This window comes from Leptinotarsa decemlineata, unplaced genomic scaffold, assembly GCF_025532065.1.
Source record: "Leptinotarsa decemlineata unplaced genomic scaffold, Ldec_3_MD MMD2_tig00000090_RagTag_RagTag, whole genome shotgun sequence".
In the NCBI taxonomy this organism is placed as follows: Eukaryota; Metazoa; Arthropoda; class Insecta; order Coleoptera; family Chrysomelidae; genus Leptinotarsa; species Leptinotarsa decemlineata.
The window spans coordinates 6,151,097-6,173,198 of record NW_027412541.1 but is presented as its reverse complement, the minus strand read 5'-3'; the positions used below and the strand labels follow the sequence as shown (position 1 = coordinate 6,173,198).

At 35.3% G+C, this 22,102-nt stretch overlaps 1 protein-coding gene and 1 long non-coding RNA gene across 2 annotated transcripts; one reads left to right on the top strand and one right to left on the bottom strand.

The window, feature by feature from the left end:
- The first annotated feature begins 913 nt into the window (after nucleotides 1–913).
- On the top strand, nucleotides 914–4,354 carry LOC141481207 (uncharacterized). The gene is made up of 2 exons (XR_012464813.1): nucleotides 914–1,468; nucleotides 1,515–4,354. It is a non-coding gene; the product is annotated as an uncharacterized lncRNA (long non-coding RNA).
- Pus10 (Pseudouridine synthase 10) lies at nucleotides 3,009–19,905 on the bottom strand. Its single transcript, XM_023159788.2, has 6 exons — nucleotides 19,670–19,905; nucleotides 19,357–19,618; nucleotides 16,591–16,721; nucleotides 16,234–16,532; nucleotides 4,019–4,446; nucleotides 3,009–3,224 (listed from the first exon to the last, which is right to left on the bottom strand). Exons 1-6 carry the CDS (start codon nucleotides 19,823–19,825, stop codon nucleotides 3,055–3,057), a joined length of 1,446 nt encoding a protein of 481 aa, XP_023015556.2. The 5' UTR covers nucleotides 19,826–19,905; the 3' UTR covers nucleotides 3,009–3,054.
- Between the last annotated feature and the right edge of the window lie 2,197 nt (nucleotides 19,906–22,102).

Here is a 22,102-nt window from a genome sequence, read left to right as displayed (position 1 = left end):
TTTCACTTGCAGTCTCGTACCGTTACAAAGTTTTGGTGGTTTTAAATTTCGAATCAACATAATTGGAGTACCCACACGCATAATAAGCTTATGACAAGGCAAACCTGGCGGTTTCAATTAATTTAAAAATTCTACAGGGTAATTAGTAGCGTCATCTCTATTAACCACAGTATATATCAATCGAAGTATAGACCTTTTCTTCGCCCTCAAACGATATGAGAATGATACCGTTGATACCTGCTGCTTAATCGTTCTTTGCAGTAAGTATGGCACGCTCACATAACCATTCAATAGGCTTGTCGTGTATATGAATAATGTCTGGATAAACTTTAGACAGCAATTCTTGAACCGTAGTAACAACTGTACACAGTATTTCCGGGATGGTTACCATTTCATCAAACGATGGAAAACCACCATTACCGATTTTAAGAAGGAGATCTGAAAATCTACCAGCAGACTCATTTCCGCCCAAATATGCTCTCATATTTTCAGAGAGCTTAAGAATAATAACCTGGGGCCACAAATTAGATTTATTAATGCACGACTTTACTTCGTCAGCTCTGGTTCCCTTTGGCACCACTGGTAGAGTCTGCCGAAAGTCTCCGGCCAGCAAATTATATTTCTTAATGCACGACTTTACTTCGTCAGCTCTAGTTCCTTTTGGCACCACTGGTAGATTCTGTCGAAAGTCTCCGGCCAGCAAAACTGTTACGCCACCCATTAATTTTCTATCACCACTTATAACCCTTAGTGATCTGTTTAGGTATAGTATAGATACGGCGGCCAGTCATCCTCGGATATATGTAACTCAGTGACAACACAACGATAGCGCGTTTTAAAATATTACTAGCGCCATCTATTGTCAACATTTAGAACTAAACATTATTTTGTTTGTTTTAATTCCTACCTACCAGCATGCCAAATTTCAGTCCGATCTGTCCAGTGGTTTGAGCTGTTCGTTGATAGATCACTATGTCAGTCATCTTTGAGTTATATATACTTATTTAGAGATATTGACTGGATTGATCATATTCGACAAAAAAACACCCTTCGAGCACAAATAAATTCAAATATCACATAAGGTTTCTCAACATGGTTTTAGGAAAAATAAATCAACGGAATCAGCCACACACCATTCACTTAATTATGTTTACACTTCCTTAGATAAAGGAAAATATGTTGTGTCTCTTATGTTCGAGTTCTCAAAAGTTTTTGACTGCCTAAACATAAATTTCATATTACAAAAACTTATCTGGATATAAGCCGTATCTTGTTAAAAAATGGTTTCTTTCCCACAAAAGTATTCTCATCAAAGTAGCACAACAATTATCGAATGAATACACTACTTTTATCTGTTTTCCCCAAGGATCTGTCTTGGGACCCTCAATTTTTATCCTTTTTATAAACGATATTCCCAATCATATTACCGTTGGACAAGTAACAATGTTTGCCGATGACACAACACTTAGTCTGTGGAGAAACCTTTGAAGAATTGCACAGTAATATAGAAAAAGGTCTCAATGAAATGAAACAATGATGCCAAAAAAATCTACTAACGTGTCTTACCTTTTAACGTGTGATTCCTAACGTGTTAGGAATCATACGTTAGCTCGCACAAGTTTCGAATTCTGAGGGTTGTCGTTCGTAGGGGTGCGACAGTTGGTTAACGGAAAAAACAGATTTTTTAAATACTAATAAGAAAACCAGCATAAATTTCCATATGGAAAAGACAGTTACAAAAACCTTCTATAAAAATCCAATATTTAGTGACAGCATCAAGTTACTCGGGACATCGCTTAAACTCAGACATTAGTTTCTACTCCCACATAGACTTTGTAAACAACTCAATAAAGCATACTATGTAATTCTTCAGATGAAACCAATTTTGGACCAAAAGAAATTGTTGAATTTATACTATGGGTTTGTATATAGCCATATATCAAATAAAATCTGTCTGTCTGTTTAAAATCTGTTTTAACGTTAACCAGCTGTCGCACCCTTACGAAAGACAATCCTCAGAAATCGAAACTTGTGCGAGCTAAGGATTAACGAGTTGTTACCTTTTTACGTGTGATTCCTAACATGGGTTGGATGATAGCAAGTGAAAATCGATCGTTCAGACTGGGGCTTGAACCACCGACCAACACAGCAGTCAATTCGAGTGAGTGAACAAAGCACCCACGTCAAACCGCCTGGCTACCGACCGACCAACATGGGGACTGGCTACTGAATGTAAGTTTTCGCTTTTCAATAAAGAATAATTAGACTATTATTTAATTTGGAATACAGGGAGTCATGTAGGACTATCTTCAAACAACACTCTATTCTGCCCTTCCGTTCTATTTTCATTTTAAAATGTGTAATTTTTTTGAAAAGCAATATTTCTGACTTCAACGTGTTAGGAAGTCATCATCATAACTACCCATCAAGAAGTTCTATATTGAAAATACCAAAATATAAAACTGCAACATTTAAATAGTCTACATTTAATAATTGCATATTTCTTTATAACAACTTGCCAAAATATATGAAGGATATCAATAGTTGTAACAGCTTTAAAAATGTTACAAAAATACCTCATGGAAAGTAGCTTCTATTCAATAGAGGAATTTCTGGCATTGCAATCCAAACACTGAATGTTCATCGAGTAAGTTTTTTAATGTGTTAATATGTTAATATATAAGATAGTTTTCTTTTTTACCTATATTCTTAAATTCCTTAATTTTTACCTATGTAACGTTAAAATTTTTGAGGTCAGTTTATTTCTTGTATATACTAAAGATAAATAAATGAATCTGTTATATAAAATTATAAATTATACACTGGAGTTGGCTACTGTACATCCCATCCGCTATCTGAATTTCAAAGTTGTAGTGTAGTTGACCTTATCCGTTTGTGAAGACGAACCAAACATAACTAGAATCCTCCTTCATACTCGGAAATATTGATCAACAAAAAGTATTATAACAAGAATCAAATTTAAAATAAACGGTAATCATTGACGAAACTATATATAAAAGACTTTTATTTACAACATTAGAAAAATACACTTTTCTACGGCCATTCTAGCTCAACTTTAATGACATCCAAAGCGACTACATCTACTTGGTTTCCAATTAAATGAGTCAAACTAGGTTGGGTCCTGTGAAAGTCGCTATGGACAAATTCCTTTACATAAGTACCCGCCTGTGTAACAAGTTCCAAATAGAAGAGATCTGAGTTTCCTAAAACAAAACATGTACAGGAATTAGAAAGGTTCATAGGATGGAAATTTTAATTTTACTAAATATTACAATGGGAAGATTAGAAATTGTAGATTGTAGAATAACTATATATCAAGTGCTGCCTGGCTAACTGTGGAAATATTGACCCATTCATGTCATTGAGGGCTCAAATCAATGTTCCTTTAGCATTGCAAGATTGCATATACTTCAGCCTGGAAGACTGATATGTACTGACCGAGTAGGAAAATGAAATGAACTCGCAGAGTTATCCAATCTGAATTGAGACACCATTGCTTTCGTCATTATTACGAGAAGTAAAGGAGATTCAAGAGTGTCTCCAATGCAGCTGATGGAGTGGTTTTCATTGCTCCCGCTATTCCTAAATATGCAAGTCTTTGCACCCTGCTTGTTAGTAGTGGTTGTTTGCTACATCTTTGGCAACCAGACCAAGATGCATATGTTTTCATGGGTTTAACCAATATTTAATTTCTGGTGTCATCTCCCATGTCTTTCGGTAGGTGCATTTGGCCAGCATCAGTGCTACCTCAGCCCAATCACAAGTAAAAAAAAATCTAAGATATATCCTATCACTTCAGAATAAATTGCCAAATTTGATTAGGGATTGTTGATCTGATAAAATATTTCAGAATAGAACAAAAATATTTTTGGCTTTCTACTAATCCATTTTGATAAAAAAATGTGGGAATCTTATAAAGAAAGAAAGGAAGGATTGAATATATGTATATTGAAGTACCAAAATGGTTAATGAAGATTATTATTATTAATATAGTTACCTGGAACTGATGCAGCTGTCATCGAATATATAAGTTTTTTTCTGGTAGCTAATGTTCTTCTGTGCAAAACTCTCAAAGGGGTCTTCTGGTCGATTTCAAGAACTTCTTGGCCAAACTTATTGATTGTTTTAATAGCACATTCCATATCTGGAACTGTTGTTTTACAAAGAACAGAATAATGTTTCTTTTTGAATTCTTCGCCATCTTTAACTTTTTTAACTGCAAGGCGACTCACTGTTTGTAATTTCAACACAGCTGCAACCTCAGATTTCAGAATGTCAGCTTCTATCTCGCGAAAGCGTTCAAACGATATATCATCAGTTAATGGATTCACCACTTGGATGTAAAAAGGTCTACCATTACCTAACATTCTTGTGTCAGCATCTTCTCGGCCACTGGCAGAAAATGTCATTTTGTTTTTGTCGAACCTGAAAATTTTTAACTCATATAAATTATCTTTTTGAATGTTAATGAAAGTTTTCAATATCAGATAAATTTTGACAGATACTTCCATGTTCTGATTTAAAAAATGATAGTTGTAGTTTGAACCCCTCCATAGAGGCTGAAGCAATTGAAACACATTACATAGTTGGTGGGTCAACTTTTCTCTCGCATGCATATATAAATATGCATTATAGGTTTATGATGAAGTAAGATGAATAGTCAACTTATATTTCTAAACATTTATTATTTGTTATAGATGTATACATACAAAAAACAACTGTTTAAATTTTTATCAGAAATACCAATTTCAAACATTCTTCCTTCAATCTGGAAGAAGTTCAACCTAAGAGGAAATTTTTTGTAGTGAATCGAAATAGTAGACAGAATGACTTGACTGAATGACTGAATCAGTGAACATGAAAGAGTAGACAGAATAATAATAATTTATTCGTCTTAAGGATCAGATAAATGATATCAGACATATCACAGACAAAACAAATGAAAAATTGTACAGACTGTACATAAAGGCAGGAAGAACCTATATGATTTCTCATAAGTTGAGTATATTGTTGTAATGGAAACTGTTGATTGGCAATACATTTCATTTACTAGAAGATAGTATCAATAGTAACAAAATTAAACTTTGGAAAATGTATTGCTTGACGTTTCTAATTTGTTAGGGAGAAATAATTCCATTTATAAGTAGCACAGTTGAATGATTCTTGAAGTCAATATTTTGAATTGAAAAGGGTATATTTTTAGGAGAGAATAATTCCCACATTTTTCTACAAAAAATGTGGGAATCTTCCAAAGAAAGGAAGGAAGCAATCAATTTCAAAAAATTAACTCTATATGAAGATGTATAGATCAAGCATTGACTGGAAAAACCCCTCTCGAAACAGCTGCTTTTATATAAACATTGAATTACACTTAAGAAAAATACTTTTAGGACACTGAATTATATAAAAATACTTTTTTCTATTCAGTTTGTCTTTCAAATATTCGTTGTGGAATTGAATCAGGTACCATTTACAGAGTTGCTACACAATATAGAAAATGAAAGAGGTATAATTTCACTAATATGGAACAATGTCATCCTCACTGGTGGACATTCGATGTTTCGGCATATATCACTCAATTCATTCATAAAATTATGACTTTATGCCACGAATGAGTTTAATCTATTCATGTCATCGATGACAGTACATAATGACATTGGTTATATGTTTAAAATATGTTCAAAATAGGTTTGTTTCGTTAACCAGCTATCGCACCCCTACAAACGACAACTCTCAGAAAGATAAGGACTAACGATGTCTTACCATTTAACGTGTGATTCCTAACACGGGTTGGATGATAGCAAGTGAAAATCGAGCGTTCAGCCTGGGGCTTGAACTATCGACTCACACATCGGCCGACTGACTGAGTGAACAAAGCACCCACGTCGAACCGCCCGACTACCGACCGATCGATTCACTTGGAATATTCTTTAAATTTGATTTAAGTGAAATTTAATTTGAATCGATATTGAAGGTCATTTAAATTTAATTTGAACAACACTGGGATTCAATCAAATAAGCAAATGAATATCATTACGTACTGTTATCGATGACAAGAGTAGAATTTACTCATTAATGACATAAAATCGTAATTTCATGAATAAATTGAGTGCTTCATCTTATAATGTTATCCAGATTTGGTGCTGAAGAGACGATAAGGCAAGTGTCTTATGGCGAAACATCGGATATCCACAAGTGAGGAAGAGAGTGTTCCATGTAAGTGAAATTTTCCCATTTTTATTTACTTTATTGTGCAGCAATCCTGTGAATGATATTTGATTCAATTCCTTAAAGAATATTTGGAATAAAAACTCAATAGAGAAAAGTGTTTTTTGTATGATTCAGTGTTCATATAAAAATACTTGTTTCGAAAGTATTTTTCTTTCATGTAAAACAATGTTTATATGACGGTAGCCGTTTCGAAAAGGTTTTTCTTCTAGTTTATGTCTGAAAGTTACTTCTTTTCATGATCTACACATCTTCATATACAGTGTGTCTCATTTCTCATGGAAACACCCCCGTATCTTCCGTAATATTATAGGTAGAATGATGAAGCTCTCAGGACTGATGGAAATACTCAAAATGCATCTACCACCTGAATGAGGTTGGCCAAAGTGATATACATGTACGCCACTCGCGGTGGAACACCCTATTTTTACGGTAAAACATATTAGGGGGCAAAATATGCTCAAAATTCCTTCAGATTCGTGATCAGGACTACCAACTTACTACGATTACACTTTTTTCCTGAAAAAATTTCAGTCCTGAAAAATCCGAAATTGTCTCACTTTTTATGGAAACACCCCCGTATCTTCCGTAATATTCGAGGTGACACGATGAAACTCTCGGGACTGTTGGAAATGCTCAAAATGCACCTACCACCTGAATGGGGTTGGCCAAAGTGATATACACTGTCCGCCACTTGCGATGGAACACCCTATTTTTACGGTAAAACACATTAGAGGGCAAAATAGGCTCAAAATTCCTTCAGATTCGTGATCAAGCCTACCAACTTACTACGAATACACTTTTTTCCTGAAAAAATTTCAGTCCTGAAAAATCCGAATTTGTCTCACTTCGTATGGAAACATCCCCGTATCTTCCGTTATATTCGAAGTGGATCGATGAAACTTTCAGGACTGATGGAAATGCTCAAAATGCACTTACCACCTGAATGGGGTTGGCCAAAGTGATATACTCTGTCCGCCACTCGCGATGGAACACCCCATTTTTACGGTAAAACATATTAGGGAACAATTAGGCTCAAAATTCCTTCAGATTCATGATCCGGACTACCAACTTACTACGAATACACTTTTTTCCTGAAAAAAATGAATTTGTCTCACTTCTTATGGAAGGTGGAACGATGAAACTCTCGGGACTGATGGAAATGCTCAAAATGCACCTACCACCTGAATGGGGTTGGCCAAAGTGATATACACTGTCCGCCACTCGCGATGGAACACCCCATTTTTACGGTAAAACATATTAGGGGAACAATTAGGCTCAAAATTCCTTCAGATTCGTGATCAGGACTACCAACTTACTACGAATACACTTTTTTCCTGAAAAAAATGAATTTGTCTCACTTCTTATGGAAGGTGGAACGATAAAACTCTCGGGACTGATGGAAATGCTCAAAATGCACCTACCACCTGAATGGGGTTGGCCAAAGTGATATACACTGTCCGCCACTCGCGATGGAACACCCCATTTTTACGGTAAAACATATTAAGGCGCAAAATAGTTCGCTTCCAATACCTGAACCCCTTCATTCTTTCTGGAGAGTACTCTCAGGTATGAAAGATACAGATGCTGTGAGATGCTATCATCCATTTTGAGCCTATCTGAGGAAAATGTCACAGCACCATATTCTCAGATTATCGAGATAGTGTGAAACAGTATATGAAAAATTATCGATGGGGGCATCTATTATAACTGAAGAAGATTATTCGTAAAACTAATTCTGGTTGCTGAATATTCAAATTCTATCTCAACCAGAAGTGAGAGCTCTCGTTTGAGCTGCAATTCTGAGCTTTGGCTGTGGACAGTTTCAATCAGCATATCAAGAACTACAACATATCAAAATTTCGGCAAAATTCAAGGCAAGCCATTTCTCACGAGAAATGTGCTAGGTCCTTTATCAAAATATTGAGGAAACATTTTACTATCCGAAACAAAATTAATGTTCATACTCATTGCAACACCGAAACAACGGTTAATTTTTAAAGAAAAAATCGCACTCGGTGAACAGGTAGAATTTAGATTATTTTACCTACTTGCTGAATTGTTGTCTGAAATCATTTGAAGGGATTAAATTACATCAGTTTCATTGAATCATGCGGTGCTCTGAAATCACCATGGTTATTGATATTTAATGTCAACCTGACAATATTGTTGAAAGATCTTGTTGTATTAACCCTAAGAGCAGTTTTCATTGCATTTGTTGTTTCTAGTATTGTTGTTCTTTGAATCACCGTTGTTCCTGTTGTTTCTGCCGTGTTTTTGTTCCCATTGTGTTTATTTGTTTCTGTATTTGTGTTGGATATTGTTCCTGTGTTCCAGTTGTTTTCTGTTCGTGATTTCCTGTTCATATTTTGATATTTCTGAAGTTCCCATTTCAACTGATATCAGCTCATTTTGATTGACAAAGTTCAACATGGCACGTCTGTCACTTCAAGCAAAAATTGAAATTGTTTTAATTGTTGGTGAAGGAGTGAGGTCTTATCGTGAAGCGGCCGCTGAATTTATTAGAAGACACCCGCTAGAGGTAGCTGTACATCCTGGAACTGTACAAAAAATATATAATCTATTCGTGAGCACTGACCAAGTAACAAAGGACAGAAAAATTGTAAAACATCATATTGATGATGTTACGATATTGGCAACTCATCAAGCTGATCCTGGAATTAGTTTGAGAAACTTATTGCTTCAACTTAATATGAACCGCAGTAAAATATGGAGGTGTTTAAAGAGGCATAAAATGCATGCGTTCAAACCCAAATTTTTACATACTTTGCATGAAGGAGATGAAATCCGCCGTATAGAGTATTGTTTATGGATGCAGGAAAATTATCTCAATGACACGAATTTTTTAAAGCATATCTTATACAGTGATGAGGCTACCTTTACCACGAATGGTGTTGTATCTTCCCAGAACATGAGGTTTCGGGCTGAACAAAATCGAAATCGGGTGGTGAATTGTAGAGACCAAATATCTCAGAAAGTTAATGTGTGGTGTGGTATCCTGAACGAAAATATCGGGCCATTTTTTTCGATCAAAATTTAAACGGACGACTATTCGTTGATTTTCTCGAAAATGCATTTTCCGAGGTGTTGGAAGAACTACCTTTGGATGTGAGACACAGCATGATTTTTCAGTTAGATGGTTCACCAGTTCACAATAATAGCATAACAAGGGTTTGGTTGAATAGGAATCTACCTATGAAATGGATAGGACCCAATAGCCCTCTCGTAGTATGGCCACCACGATCTCCAGATTCAACTCCACTGGATTTTTATTTATGGGGAAACTTGAAAAATAAAGTTTATAAGGATAGGCCAACAAATAAGGAAGATCTCCGTGCAAGAATTATACAAGCGTGTAGAGAAATCACACCTAGAGAACTGAGAAGAGTTGGAGGAAATAATAGAAGGCGCAAAGAAAAATGTGTTCGATTGGAGGGAAATTTCATAGAAGGCACGAAAATATAAAATTGTCAACAGTTAAATCATTTGAAATTGTTTTGTTTTTTAATTGAAAATGTGATTTTGAAAGTAATACTTCTAAATAATTTTGAACTACATAACATTTTTCGCCACAAAATATCCTTGTTTTTTTTTTAATAATGGGAAAATGAGAATATCAACTAACATTAACCATCCTAAAACTTCACTGATTACATGTTTCCGTTCCTCTTACAAAATTACCATTTTCTCTCATATTGAGAAGGAATAACTTTCCTGACAACAAAATAAATAATAAATTATTTATGTGAAAACAAAAGTCGAGTTTCTCTTAAACAATTTCGTTCATGTTTTGATGTCAAAACCAAAAAAAAAAACTACTTCAATTATTACGGAAGATACGGGGGTGTTTCCATGAGAAGTGAAACAAATTCGGATTTTTCAGGACTGAAATTTTTTCAGGAAAAAAGTGTAATCGTAGTAAGTTGGTAGTCCTGATCACGAATCTGAAGGAATTTTGAGCCTATTTTGCCCCCTAATATGTTTTACCGTAAAAATGGGGTGTTCCATCGCGAGTGGCGGACAGTGTATATCACTTTGGCCAACCCCATGCAGGTGGTAGGTGCATTTTGAGCATTCCCATCAGACCAGAGAGTTTCATCGTGCCACCTCGAATATTACGGAAGATACGGGGGTGTTTCCATAAGAAGTGAGACAAATTCGGATTTTTCAGGACTGAAATTTTTTCAGGAAAAAAGTGTAATCGTAGTAAGTTGGTAGTCCTGATCATGAATCTGAAGGAATTTTGAGCCTATTTTGCCTCCTAATATGTTTTACCGTAAAAATGGGGTGTTCCATCGCGAGTGGCAGATAGTGTATATCACTTTGGCCAACCCCATTCAGTATAGATATAAGATAGATATAATATAATATAGAAGCATAGCTGTTGCTGTAAAGGTAAGCACAGATCGGTCAACAAAATGTTGGCAACATGTTGATTTTTTCAGGAAAAAAGTGTAATCGTAGTAAGTTGGTAGTCCTGATCATGAATCTGAAGGAATTTTGAGCCTATTTTGCCCCTAATATGTTTTACCGTAAAAATGGGGTGTTTCATCGCGAGTGGCGGACAGTGTATATCACTTTGGCTAACCCCATTCAGGTGGTAGGTCCATTTTGAGCATTTCCATCAGACCAGAGAGTTTCATCGTTCTACCTCGAATATTACGGAAGATACGGGGGTGTTTCCATGAGAAGTGAGACACACTGTAGAGTTAACTTTTTGAAATTGATTGCTTCCTTCCTTTCTTTGGAAGATTCCCACTTTTAGAAGTCGCAAGATTGAATGATCCAATAAAAAATATCTCAGAATTGCAATCCAGAACAAGTGCCCAAAAATACTGTGGATGCTAGAGTTGAGTCGGTATTTGAGAAACGGTATTTTGGAGCTCGATTTTACAATACCGTCGCGGTATTCAAGAAGGATATATGAAGGTATTTTTCAATAGACGGTATTGCAGAGTATGGAACCGGGTCACGTCGCGTCGCCTCTTTGCCTCAGTATACTGTACCGTTTCGCTGTGGCTGAATGTCATCGCATCGAATCTCTGTCGCGGTACTTCGCTTTGGACAAAAATGGAACACGATCGCGATATATCATCCGCAAGCTAACATGGACCTTTTTGACATAATATTATGGATTAAGATATTATTTTTTGATAAATTGGAATTGGCGGTATTCAAAGCATACATTATTGTTTGGTGGAGTTTGAAATGAAAAATTTTTCAAATTTCATCTGAGTGATTTATCATCAGGTGAATGAGATGCATGAAATAAAATAAATAATTCACTTCTGAAAATTTACAAAAAATTAAATACAAACACAAAGATAAAATAAATAAATGAGATTACTCCAAACAAAATAAAAATTCTACATGGAATATAAATCGAAAAGCAAATGTTACAAAAGAAAAAAGAGCTTAAAATCAGGTAAGTACACGAAATAAAACAATAAATTTTATATTATAACATAACAAAAATATCACAATCAAAAATGAATGTGTCTAATGAAATAACTAAATGAGCGGTTGGAAAATTGCCACCATCGTTCTTATTGAAAAAATTATAATCACCCTTTTAGGATCTGATTAGACCCATAAATACCTTGTCAATTTATGAGAAAATATTAGAAATCGCAGTGAAAGAGTAATTGATGAAATTTATAGCAAAATATAATATTTTGATTAAAGAACAATCTGGATTTAGGGAATCTCATTCATGTGAAACTGCACTGCAATTTCTAATCTCTTCGTGGAAAGTTGAGCTATCTAAAAAACGTGTTATAGGTGTTGTCTTTCTGGGTTTCAAAAGGACATTCAAGACAGCCAACATTGAGTTACTTTTAATGAAATTAAATAAGTATGGACTAGATTATAAAGTATAAAAATGGTTCACAAATTACCTCACATATCGGATACAGCTAGTTAAATGTAATCAAGTGACATCCAGTACTTTAAATGTAATTTCAGGAGTCCCTCCAGGGTCAGTATTGGGTCCACTGCTATTCTTGCTATACATAAATGATATTGTGATACATGTTGAAAGGTGTAAGATAAAACTGTTTGCCGACGACACGTGTTGTACTGTTCTGGGACAACTAATAAAATCTTAGAATGTTTCAATGAGGAACTATTAAATATAAATCCTGAAATCAAAGATTCAGGTGGGGATTTCGAAAACGAACTGAATGTAAAGTTGAAACTAAACCATTTCAAGGCAAGCAGGTTCATCGGACCAGAACCTGTCATTGACATCGTTTTAGGCTTTGCCAAACAAACATTGAACACCTGGATGGCAAGAAAATTTATGGAGTTCTGGCAGAATCTTCCAGGATTGGCTCACTCCAAGGCGTTTATTCACCCTTCGAAGATTGATAGCAAACAGTTGTTGGACTACAGTAGGAATGAACTACGATGTTTAACAGACCTTCTTACAGATCACTGTCATTTGAATCATCACATGCAGAGACTTGGATTGTAGAGGACAGTGTGTATCGCCTCTGTTTGGAAAATGATGAAACAGCAGATCACATAATTTGTGTCTGCCCCGCTGCGGATCGAATCAGGTTTTTAGAGTTCGGCTGAGCCGAACTCTTACCATCTGACCTGAAAGACCACTCACCATAAAAAGCTGGGTTTATTTGGTCGAGTGTGAGTAGATATGAGCCACAATGAACCCTTGTGGGTTGCGATGGAGAAACGAATAGACCCACTCTGGACTAACCCAACCTAAATCATTTCAACTGATTAACTGACGTTTCGAGTCACAAATGAATAGAATAGCCCGTCAGAAACTGGTTCAAACAACACACTGATTAGATGTAATATAGATATAAGATAGATATAATATAATATAGAAGCATAGCTGTTGCTGTAAAGGTAAGCACAGACCGGCCAACAAAATGTTGGCAACATGTTGATATCGGTGTTGCCAACGTGTATCCCGTCAACTAAACTAGTTAATGGATACTTGTCAACATCGGGCGGCATGGCAAGAAATTTTTTGCCTGTTGCTTGTATCCATGTTTTCCATTTCACATGGAAAACATCGCTTAGTCCATATTGTCAACAAATAGTGTCGGTAGCTAGTCTTTTCATCACAATCTACATCTAGCACGTAGGCTAATTGTGAATATTTTTATTATTGAAAAAACTTTAGAATGTGGTTCATTGTTATTCTATTCAGCAGCAAACACGATATGGACCAGAGAGCTGCTGATAGAGCTAATTGAAATGTTTGAAGTTGCTCCCGCATTTTGGGACATTAATTGCAAAGAATACAGGGATAGAAATATCAAACAAGATGAATTGTCAAAACAAATGTGGATGAAATAACCTGGAAAATGAAGTCCCTGAAACGCAATTCAGACAGAAACGCAAGAAAATTGGACATAAAAGTAAAAATGGAGCGGGTACCATTTCCGAAGATAATATAAGGTTTGGGTACAAACGGTTATAAACCATACACTATTCGAAAAATAAGCTCCACCCCAAAAACACGAATAATCTGAATACAATATGCAAGATAAATGATACCTTACAGACTGAGATTTAAAGCTTCTATAACGCGACGGCGATACGCATAACGTTTCATAGCGCTTAGTATGGTCGTTCCTTCTCGTACAGTTTTGCTGTGGACTATTTATCGCGGTATTTTCCAGTCGCGATCGTGACTGGAATATTCCAACGAAGAAATGGTATTTCTCATCTCTAGTGCATGCATAAAATGAGCTCTTTCTGGAGCTGATTCGCTCGTCAAAAACGGACTGTCACTGGAACATTGTTGAAATTTTGTTGTTGGAAATTGTTACTCATGTGGTTACGAATTGTTGCAAGACTACATTTCACTTGAAATTAACACTTTCTCCAACTCAGCTACTATAAGAAAGTAACTCCAACTGTTCTGCATTCAGTAACAGGTAACGGTTGGTCTTCCTAATATTAGGCTCCTAATGTAGGACACAAGACCGGTTATCTTTGTCGAGTGATATCAGGTTTCTCCTTGTCTTGGAATGCCGTCTTTTAGTTATATTAAGGCTGTGTATTGAGCTCAATCAGTGGCCAACAACTGAACTATTAGTTTGATATGGTCTGCTGGCCATGAAAGGCCAGTATACACTGGTCGACACTATTCAAGAATGGAAAAGAATACTCCGTTACTCTGGTCAACGATATTCAGGAATGAAACTAAATACTCCATTACAAGGTGCATTATATTTTTTGAAACGTTTCAGACTTTTGATTATATAATATGAAATTGATTCAAATACAGTATTCACTTTGAGATATTTTTTCAAATTTATTGGTTTGAGCTTTATTCAAAAGTTTCTATGACTCATATTATTCAAATGCAGGGAAATTGTGCTTATGTAAGTGATGAATTAATTGTCTCCTCCAGCGTTGAATAATTAGTTAGTTTGTAATCAGGCAAATATACAAATAATTCAGTAACATATACATAATGATACCTACACGACTTATTTTAGTCATACATAAGGGAGAGTCAAACAAATAAAAAAATCACTTTATCAATAAAAAGAAATAGTTTACAACTTACAATATATTTTGCCTATTGACTTCACTATTTGTGCGACACTGATATATCTCTTATTTCCCTTCCAACTGTTGCTGACTCGCTGTGTTATATATAGTCTTCAAATGGAAACAAAATAGAGACGTTATCAGGTACTACATTTTAATAAAAATACAGAGACCCATCAATTTTTGGTTGAAGGGTGGTTGGTGGTCATCTTTTTCAGTATTTGTAACTCCCTCAATTTTACCCCTCAGCGAAAGTAACAATTATGCCAAAATGTTTTAATGGTGTTGGGGGTCGACTAGGACGTTTTGAATTTTTTGAAACGTCCTTTGGAATTATCTTGATGGTAGTCTACAAACTATGAAATTATGCCTAATAGTTTATAATCCTGTACAAATTTTACTTTTTAGGCTTCAGCAGTTCAGCAGATTTGTCGCCCTCGAGGGCGACAAATCTGCCGAAAAAGGAGGCTATTCAATGCTGCGTTTTTCCAATGCATTGCTGTGAAAATGAAAGTCTAAACACAGATGAACAATGAAGGCATATCGAGGTGGTTCACTGACCTATTAGGAGATCAAATAGCCACCGGAATTATACACGACTCCGAGTTGGGAGCAGACTGACCGTCGAAATGAAGTCACTTGATTTGTGGAAATATCTAAAAAGATAGGTCTAAAGAATTCAATCCGCTTCTTTTGATGATTTGTGCCAACGAATTACTTTCAAAATGCTTCAAAATTTGCGAGAACAATTTGAAGTCGATCTTTATTATTATTTGGGCACGGGCGTTGATTAGTTTACATTGAATCAATATTACTGGAGTTTTTTCCCAACACCAAATCGTTATTTTTACACCTCGACACGTGATTCGATCACCAAGTGATCATCTTCAAGAGGAAGATAAGAGTTTTATCTTCCTCTTGAAGATGATCACTTGGTGATCAAAACACGTGTCGAGGTGTAAAAATAACGATTTGGTGTTGGGAAAAAACTCCAGTAATATTCATTACTACACCAAAGGTTCCAAACAGTATATCACAAGTACATTGAATCAGCCTAAAATTTTACATTTCAGAATATATTTTTACAAAAATGTTTGGTAAAATTTTGAAATTCCACTACTGTATTCAAAAATCGACTGTCACCGCAATCTTGATAACAGCTGTTTCATTTGGCTCTCCTATATAAAAGATATTAGAACTCACAAGATATTTTTATTTTGTTGAAGTATCCTTTATCTATGAACCCAACAAGTCCTTTATCATTATGTACATATTGTGAAATGATCCAACTCTCACTTACGTACTTCTTGATAATGGCCGTTTCGATTCTGTAATGTCTAATGTTTTTTCATAGTAATGAAATATTTCAAATATATCAATGAGTGAATGAATCACTTGCCTTATGTGATTATATAAAATTTTGCTTACCCTAAAACTTTTTCAATACTGTCAAATATTATATCCATTAGACAGTATTTAGTCATTGGTTTATTGTTTATGATCCATGGTGATTGTCCCATGTCCCTCGAAAATTTCAAATATCTACCTCCTAGAAACAAAGGTTCAGAGCTAAATGTGAAATTTGCAAATGTCAACTTGTTCGGTATTTCTGGAGGTACAGGATAATGAGATTTGAATGCTTCGTCTGCACATTTACTCAAGACATCACCAATAGAAGTTTTGCTAATATTTTTTGATGATTCTAATTTCTGTAGTCCTTCCATTTCCTGAAAATTATTGGAAAATGTTCGAATATAAAATAATAAAGCACAAAAATAAGTTTACCTTTTCGTCATCTTCATATTGGATATGAATATTAACTAGAAAGTTGGAGGAAGGATTATATTTTCTGGACATTTTGATACCAAACAAGTCACTAGATACTGCTTTGAAAATTCGTTTAACATTTTCCAAATCTGCAATATTAAAATAAATCCTCATTTTACCACAGAAATTATTTCAATAATATATTCTGGATATTCATTAAAAAAATATTTTGATGTCTTGTGAACAATGAACTCCATATAAAATCCTGTTTACATTTTATTATGTGAAGTTATTTTGTATCCCAAAAAGTTTTTATTTGTGAATGTTATTTCAATAAATTTATTATCTATTACAGTATCGATTTTAATGTTCTTATGGAAGCACCCCTTTATTCTTAATATTCGAAAAAAAAATTGTAATTCACATATGCAGCAGAATTTGAAGCAGCTTTCATCAAATTCAAACAAGAAATTGCCAGTGATCAAGTTCTTATGTCTTTCAATCCATCCTTACCAGTGCAACTTGCATGCGCTGCAAGTCCTAATGGTGTTGCTGGAATATTTTCACACGTTGTGGATGGTAATGAACGGTCAATCGCATTCGCTTCAAAGTCCTTGACTTCTACAGATCAAGGTTATTCACAACTTGATAGAGAAAGAAGCCTTGGCCATTATTTTTTTCTGTGGATCGATTTTATCAATATTTGTTTGCACACCAATTCATACTCATTACGGATAATCAACTGCTTGTCATCAGAACGCAAAGATTCCCAAGACGACTTCAGCCCGACTTCAAAAATACACGCTACATTTTTGTCTGGATTCAATTACACATTATCCTTTAGGAAAGCAAAATATAATTCAAATATAGATTACCTTTCAATGGCGCCAGTTTCAGTAGAATTTCAAATGGATTCAGTAATCAATAACGAAGTTCATCATTTGTGTAATTCAAGCATTTCATAAATAACTACATCAGAACTGTCTTATGAAACGCTGAAAAATGTAACATTTAAGGACAAAACACTATCAGCACTTTTGAATGATCTCAAACAGGACTCAAATTGCAAAGCAGAATTCACTGTAGACTGTGATGTGTTATTCAAAGGTTAGCGTGTTGTTATACCTACATCTCTATAAGCAGCAGTTTTGAAAGAGCTTCATCATACTCACATTGGGATGACTAAAATGAAACAATTAGCCAGACGTTACATTTACTGGAAATCTATTGATAAAGACATTGATAGCATGGTAAGAAGTTGCCCATCCTGTGCATCTGCTCAGCCAAACCCTTCAAGAACACCATTGCACCCTTGGATGGTACCAGAAAATAATTGGCAGCGAACACTTATCAATGCAGGGCAATTTCAGAATCATCATTTTCTTGTTGTTATCGATGCAAAATCCGAATGGGCTGAGATTGTTCCGTGTACATCAGCTCCAACTTCTTCATCTTCAAAAGAGATACTCCAAGATATATTTGCTCGTAATGGATTTCCCGATGTTATGGTTTCCAATAATGCAACTATATTCACCAGTGGAAATTTCAAAAAGTTTTGTCTTTTTCTATGCGACAGAAAGTTCGTGAGATACTTTTTCGGTATGGAGCAACACCACTGTCTAATGGGAAAACACCATCAGAGCTATTTCTTAATCAACAGATTCGTATCACGCTGGATGCTTTGAAACTCGTTCATCATGAAAAATCAGCACTATCAAATAAAAAGGCACGACAATTCAGCGTGGGAGAAAGATTTCAAACAAGGTATTACACAAATAATAAACAGTTATGGAAGAACAGGAGAAATTATCAACAGATTTGGGCTTCTTCACTATTAAGTGAAACTCGATGATGGATGCATTTTGAAGAGACATATTGATCAGATAAGATCGACCAACTTGCCCAAAAGTAAATCCGTCTTTTTCCCAGCTGAAGTAGAAGTTTCTTATGAAGGTCAATGAAACAGCCTAATATAACTGATTTGGTGACGATTCCAGTGCAAGATGAACAGACCAATGAAACCGATAATATTCAAAATGAGGTGTTTGAACCAGATCAAATTGAAGAACCTAATGATCAAATACCCCATCCACCAACCAACATAACAGAGTTGAGAAGATCAGGTCGCCCTGTTAAACTTCCATCGCGCCTCAATGATTATATAGTTGAAAGAAAGTAATTTAATAAGCGTGGGAGATTGTGGTGTATTACATATATTTATATATTTGGGACACTCGTTATATCATTAGTCTAAAAAGTTATCAAGTTGTAAACGATATGTCAATTGGAAAGATCACAAAGAGAACGTCACATACTCATTTATAAAGTGTTACTAATATGTAAATTAGATCAAATACCACTCATTCACAACACACTGGATATTATTTTGAATAATTCATTCTTATTTTAGCTTCAATTATCTTTGTTTGTTATTTTTATTTGTTTGTCATTTGTTTTAAAATCATATATTCCAAATTGGCTATTAAAACAAACAGTTTTGTTTTGATATAGAAAATTACAATTTAGCCACCGTTTTGATGTGTTTACAAAGATTGGGGTACCTCCACAAAAAAAGGCACTCAAGAGTTTGGCTTCCAGACCCAAGTTTCTCATAGTGGAAGAAAAAAATTGTCTTGGAAATAACTTTCCACATTGATAAAAATCAACTGTGATTTAATTCAATCCAGTTCCATTTAATCCGAGTCTGGGAGCTTCAAAAACATGAATAATTTGAGACATATCTACACTGATGAATCATTTTAGATTATAGAGAATGATACTGACCATACAGATTTGTGTAGATACTAGGAAACTTCTCTTTCAGGTATAAAAACATACTATGGTCTCTAAGGAACATTGATTTTGGTAAAGATATGATCAGCTGATAATCATTGTATTTGAATTTATCAATATCTTCTAAAGTCATGTTGGCCAGGAAATTTTCAATACTTCGATTTTCCAGAATATCTAGGCATACTCTACATGGGTTAGTCTTCACCCTTTTAACATTAGGTATGAGATCCTCATGACTGTTTTCCTCAAGATTCTGAAACATAAAATTAATGTCAAAGGGATGTACCTAATATGATGTTTATACCTTTATGAAGTCTTCAGATCCTAAAAAGGTGTCTTGAATATTATTACTTGATGAACATTTGATTCCCAGGAATCGTACAATACACCTGGAACAACAACCTAATTCCTTGAGGCATTTCACTATATCTTTTTTTTTGTCCTCTGTGAGCGACATCATTGTAATATAAATATAAATTTTAAACTTGTATGTACATAAACAAACAGTGTCCACTCATGTGGACAAATGTCAAAGTCAAATGTCCACGATTGATGTCAACAGGCAGTGTTGTTCTCGGGGTGCACGAACGATTCGCAGTACTACGTATAAGCAAAATTGCGACCGATTCAAGAATAGGTCCCCTGGGTAGAAATAGAAGCGTTTTGTTAGCACTAATTTTATTCCAGACTGAATCATTTCCATCAAAAGATTTTCATGATCTATAGTTATAGATACAGAATACTATATCTCTAGTAGTGATCGATAATTCGATTATCATGATAATTCGAGTAATCGAATCGATTATCAAGATAATTCGAACTATTCTCAAATATAGGATAGAAAATAACTTTTGTCTAATTTCTGCATCAGTTTACTTGAGAATGGTTAAATAAACCGGAACCAGTCATAACAAATAAAAATCTTGCATCGCAGGACTTAAACATTAATATATAGCGGTTCTCGGTTGCTTTTGTATCAGAATCACAACTGATTATATATTGTCATTTCCAAGTAAACCGCTGACAGTAGGTGCTTTTGTTAGCACTAGTCCTATTTCAGATTGGGCCTTTTTTTGACAAAAGTTATTCTCTGCTCGATGTTATTTGATCGAGCAGGACAGCGAGTAACATAAAACCTTCTCTCATAATTACTCAGACCCAAATATTACCTAAGTGAGTTTTTTCGATTTCGAAGTGTTTTACATTTTTTAATGAGACTAATTCATTCAGGATGCATCATAATCCATGTAGGTATAAAAATATGGTCAAAGAAATTCACTTGTTTTCTACCAAATTCACATTTCTCAAGTTATATTGTTAGTCATGCTTGTCACAATTTTTCAAAAAAGTTGAGGTCTTCGTTGTGCAACCTCATTTTGTTCGGATGTCTTCTTAATGAACATTGTCCTGTGAGTATCCCTGTAATTGTTCTGAACTGATCCCTACTTTATTGAAACAGTATTCCGTGGTCATGTGGTCCGAGAACATGTTTGATGTTTTTCCACACAATGCTAAATTTCTGTTTTGCCAAATCCCACATATCTTGGCGAGTTTTCCAATGTGAGTTGGTCCACTCTTGCCTTTCCCATCAATGCTAGATGTAGAGGAGGAAGATTCAAGAGTGTCTCCGATGCAGCTGTAGGAGTGGTTTTCATTGCTCCTGTTATTACCAATCATGCAAATCTTTGCATCCTGCTTAATTTGTTGATAGTGGTCGTTTGTTTCATCATTGGCCACCAGTTCATAGATGCGTGTTATCATGGGTTCAACCACTATGGTGTAGAGCCACTATATCATGTCTGGTTCAAACCACTTTGTATTTCCGTAGGTGTGTCTGGCCAGCATCAGTACTATCTCCGCCATTCTTTCAAACCTTTTTTAGATGTTATTTCCTGCTGAACTTGGGATCTAGTACCACTCCCAGATATTTGACCCCTCTTTATGTATTCATCTCTGTACCCTCTGTTTTAGTCCTTTGGATGAATACTACTGATGTCAATTTCATTGAGCTTATGTTCGGCTTTTTCTATCGATCCATTCAGTTATACTAATCAGTGTCTGCTGCATGCATCCCTTCACTATACCATTATATTTGCCAAGGACTAGGATGACTGAGTTGTCGCCATAGCCCAGTACTTTGTTTCCATTATGGCCCAGAGGACGAACCAGTACATTCCAAAGTTTCATACGAGTGGGGACAAAAACCTCCTAAGCCAAATTCGACCCTGTCGATTTTTCAAGTTCAAGTTTTGGTAATTTTTGGAGCATTGCCGGAAGAATGCCATCTGGTTCCGGCGAATGATGAGTTTTCGATCCATTTTATTTTCTCCGAATCTACCATTTTCTTCACCACCAGCCAATCCTTTTAGGAGCCTTCAGTTTTGAAATCGTCTAGGACTTCAATGTTAGATTTGTAATTTTTGATCCGGGGGAAGTGCACTCGGAGAAGCTCTCTTATATAGTCTCTCCTCCTGATATTTTGCACACTCCCGGGGTTTGTTTCAAGATCCGGCCCAAACCTAGCGGTGTTAATTAATCTCCGTTTCAACTACGTTCAGGGCCATCAACTGGGCGGGTTGTTAGTAAGGAATACATCGAACGACGAAAACAGCAAATAGCTATCCTTCTCCACTTCTGGACTTCCACCCGGAATTTATCAAGGAAAATAGAAAAAGATATTTTTGTGTAGACATTTTCAAATATGTATATAATAGAGACACCTAGATCAAACTATCAT

Coding starts and splice junctions, on each gene's coding strand:
- Pus10 (XM_023159788.2), bottom strand. CDS start 19,825: ATGATGTCGCTCACAGAGGACAAAAAAAAAGATATAGTGAAATGCCTC. Junction 19,619..19,669: donor GATCTGAAGACTTCATAAAG/GTATAAACATCA, acceptor TTTATGTTTCAG/AATCTTGAGGAAAACAGTCA. Junction 3,225..4,018: donor GACAGCTGCATCAGTTCCAG/GTAACTATATTA, acceptor GTTTTGTTTTAG/GAAACTCAGATCTCTTCTAT.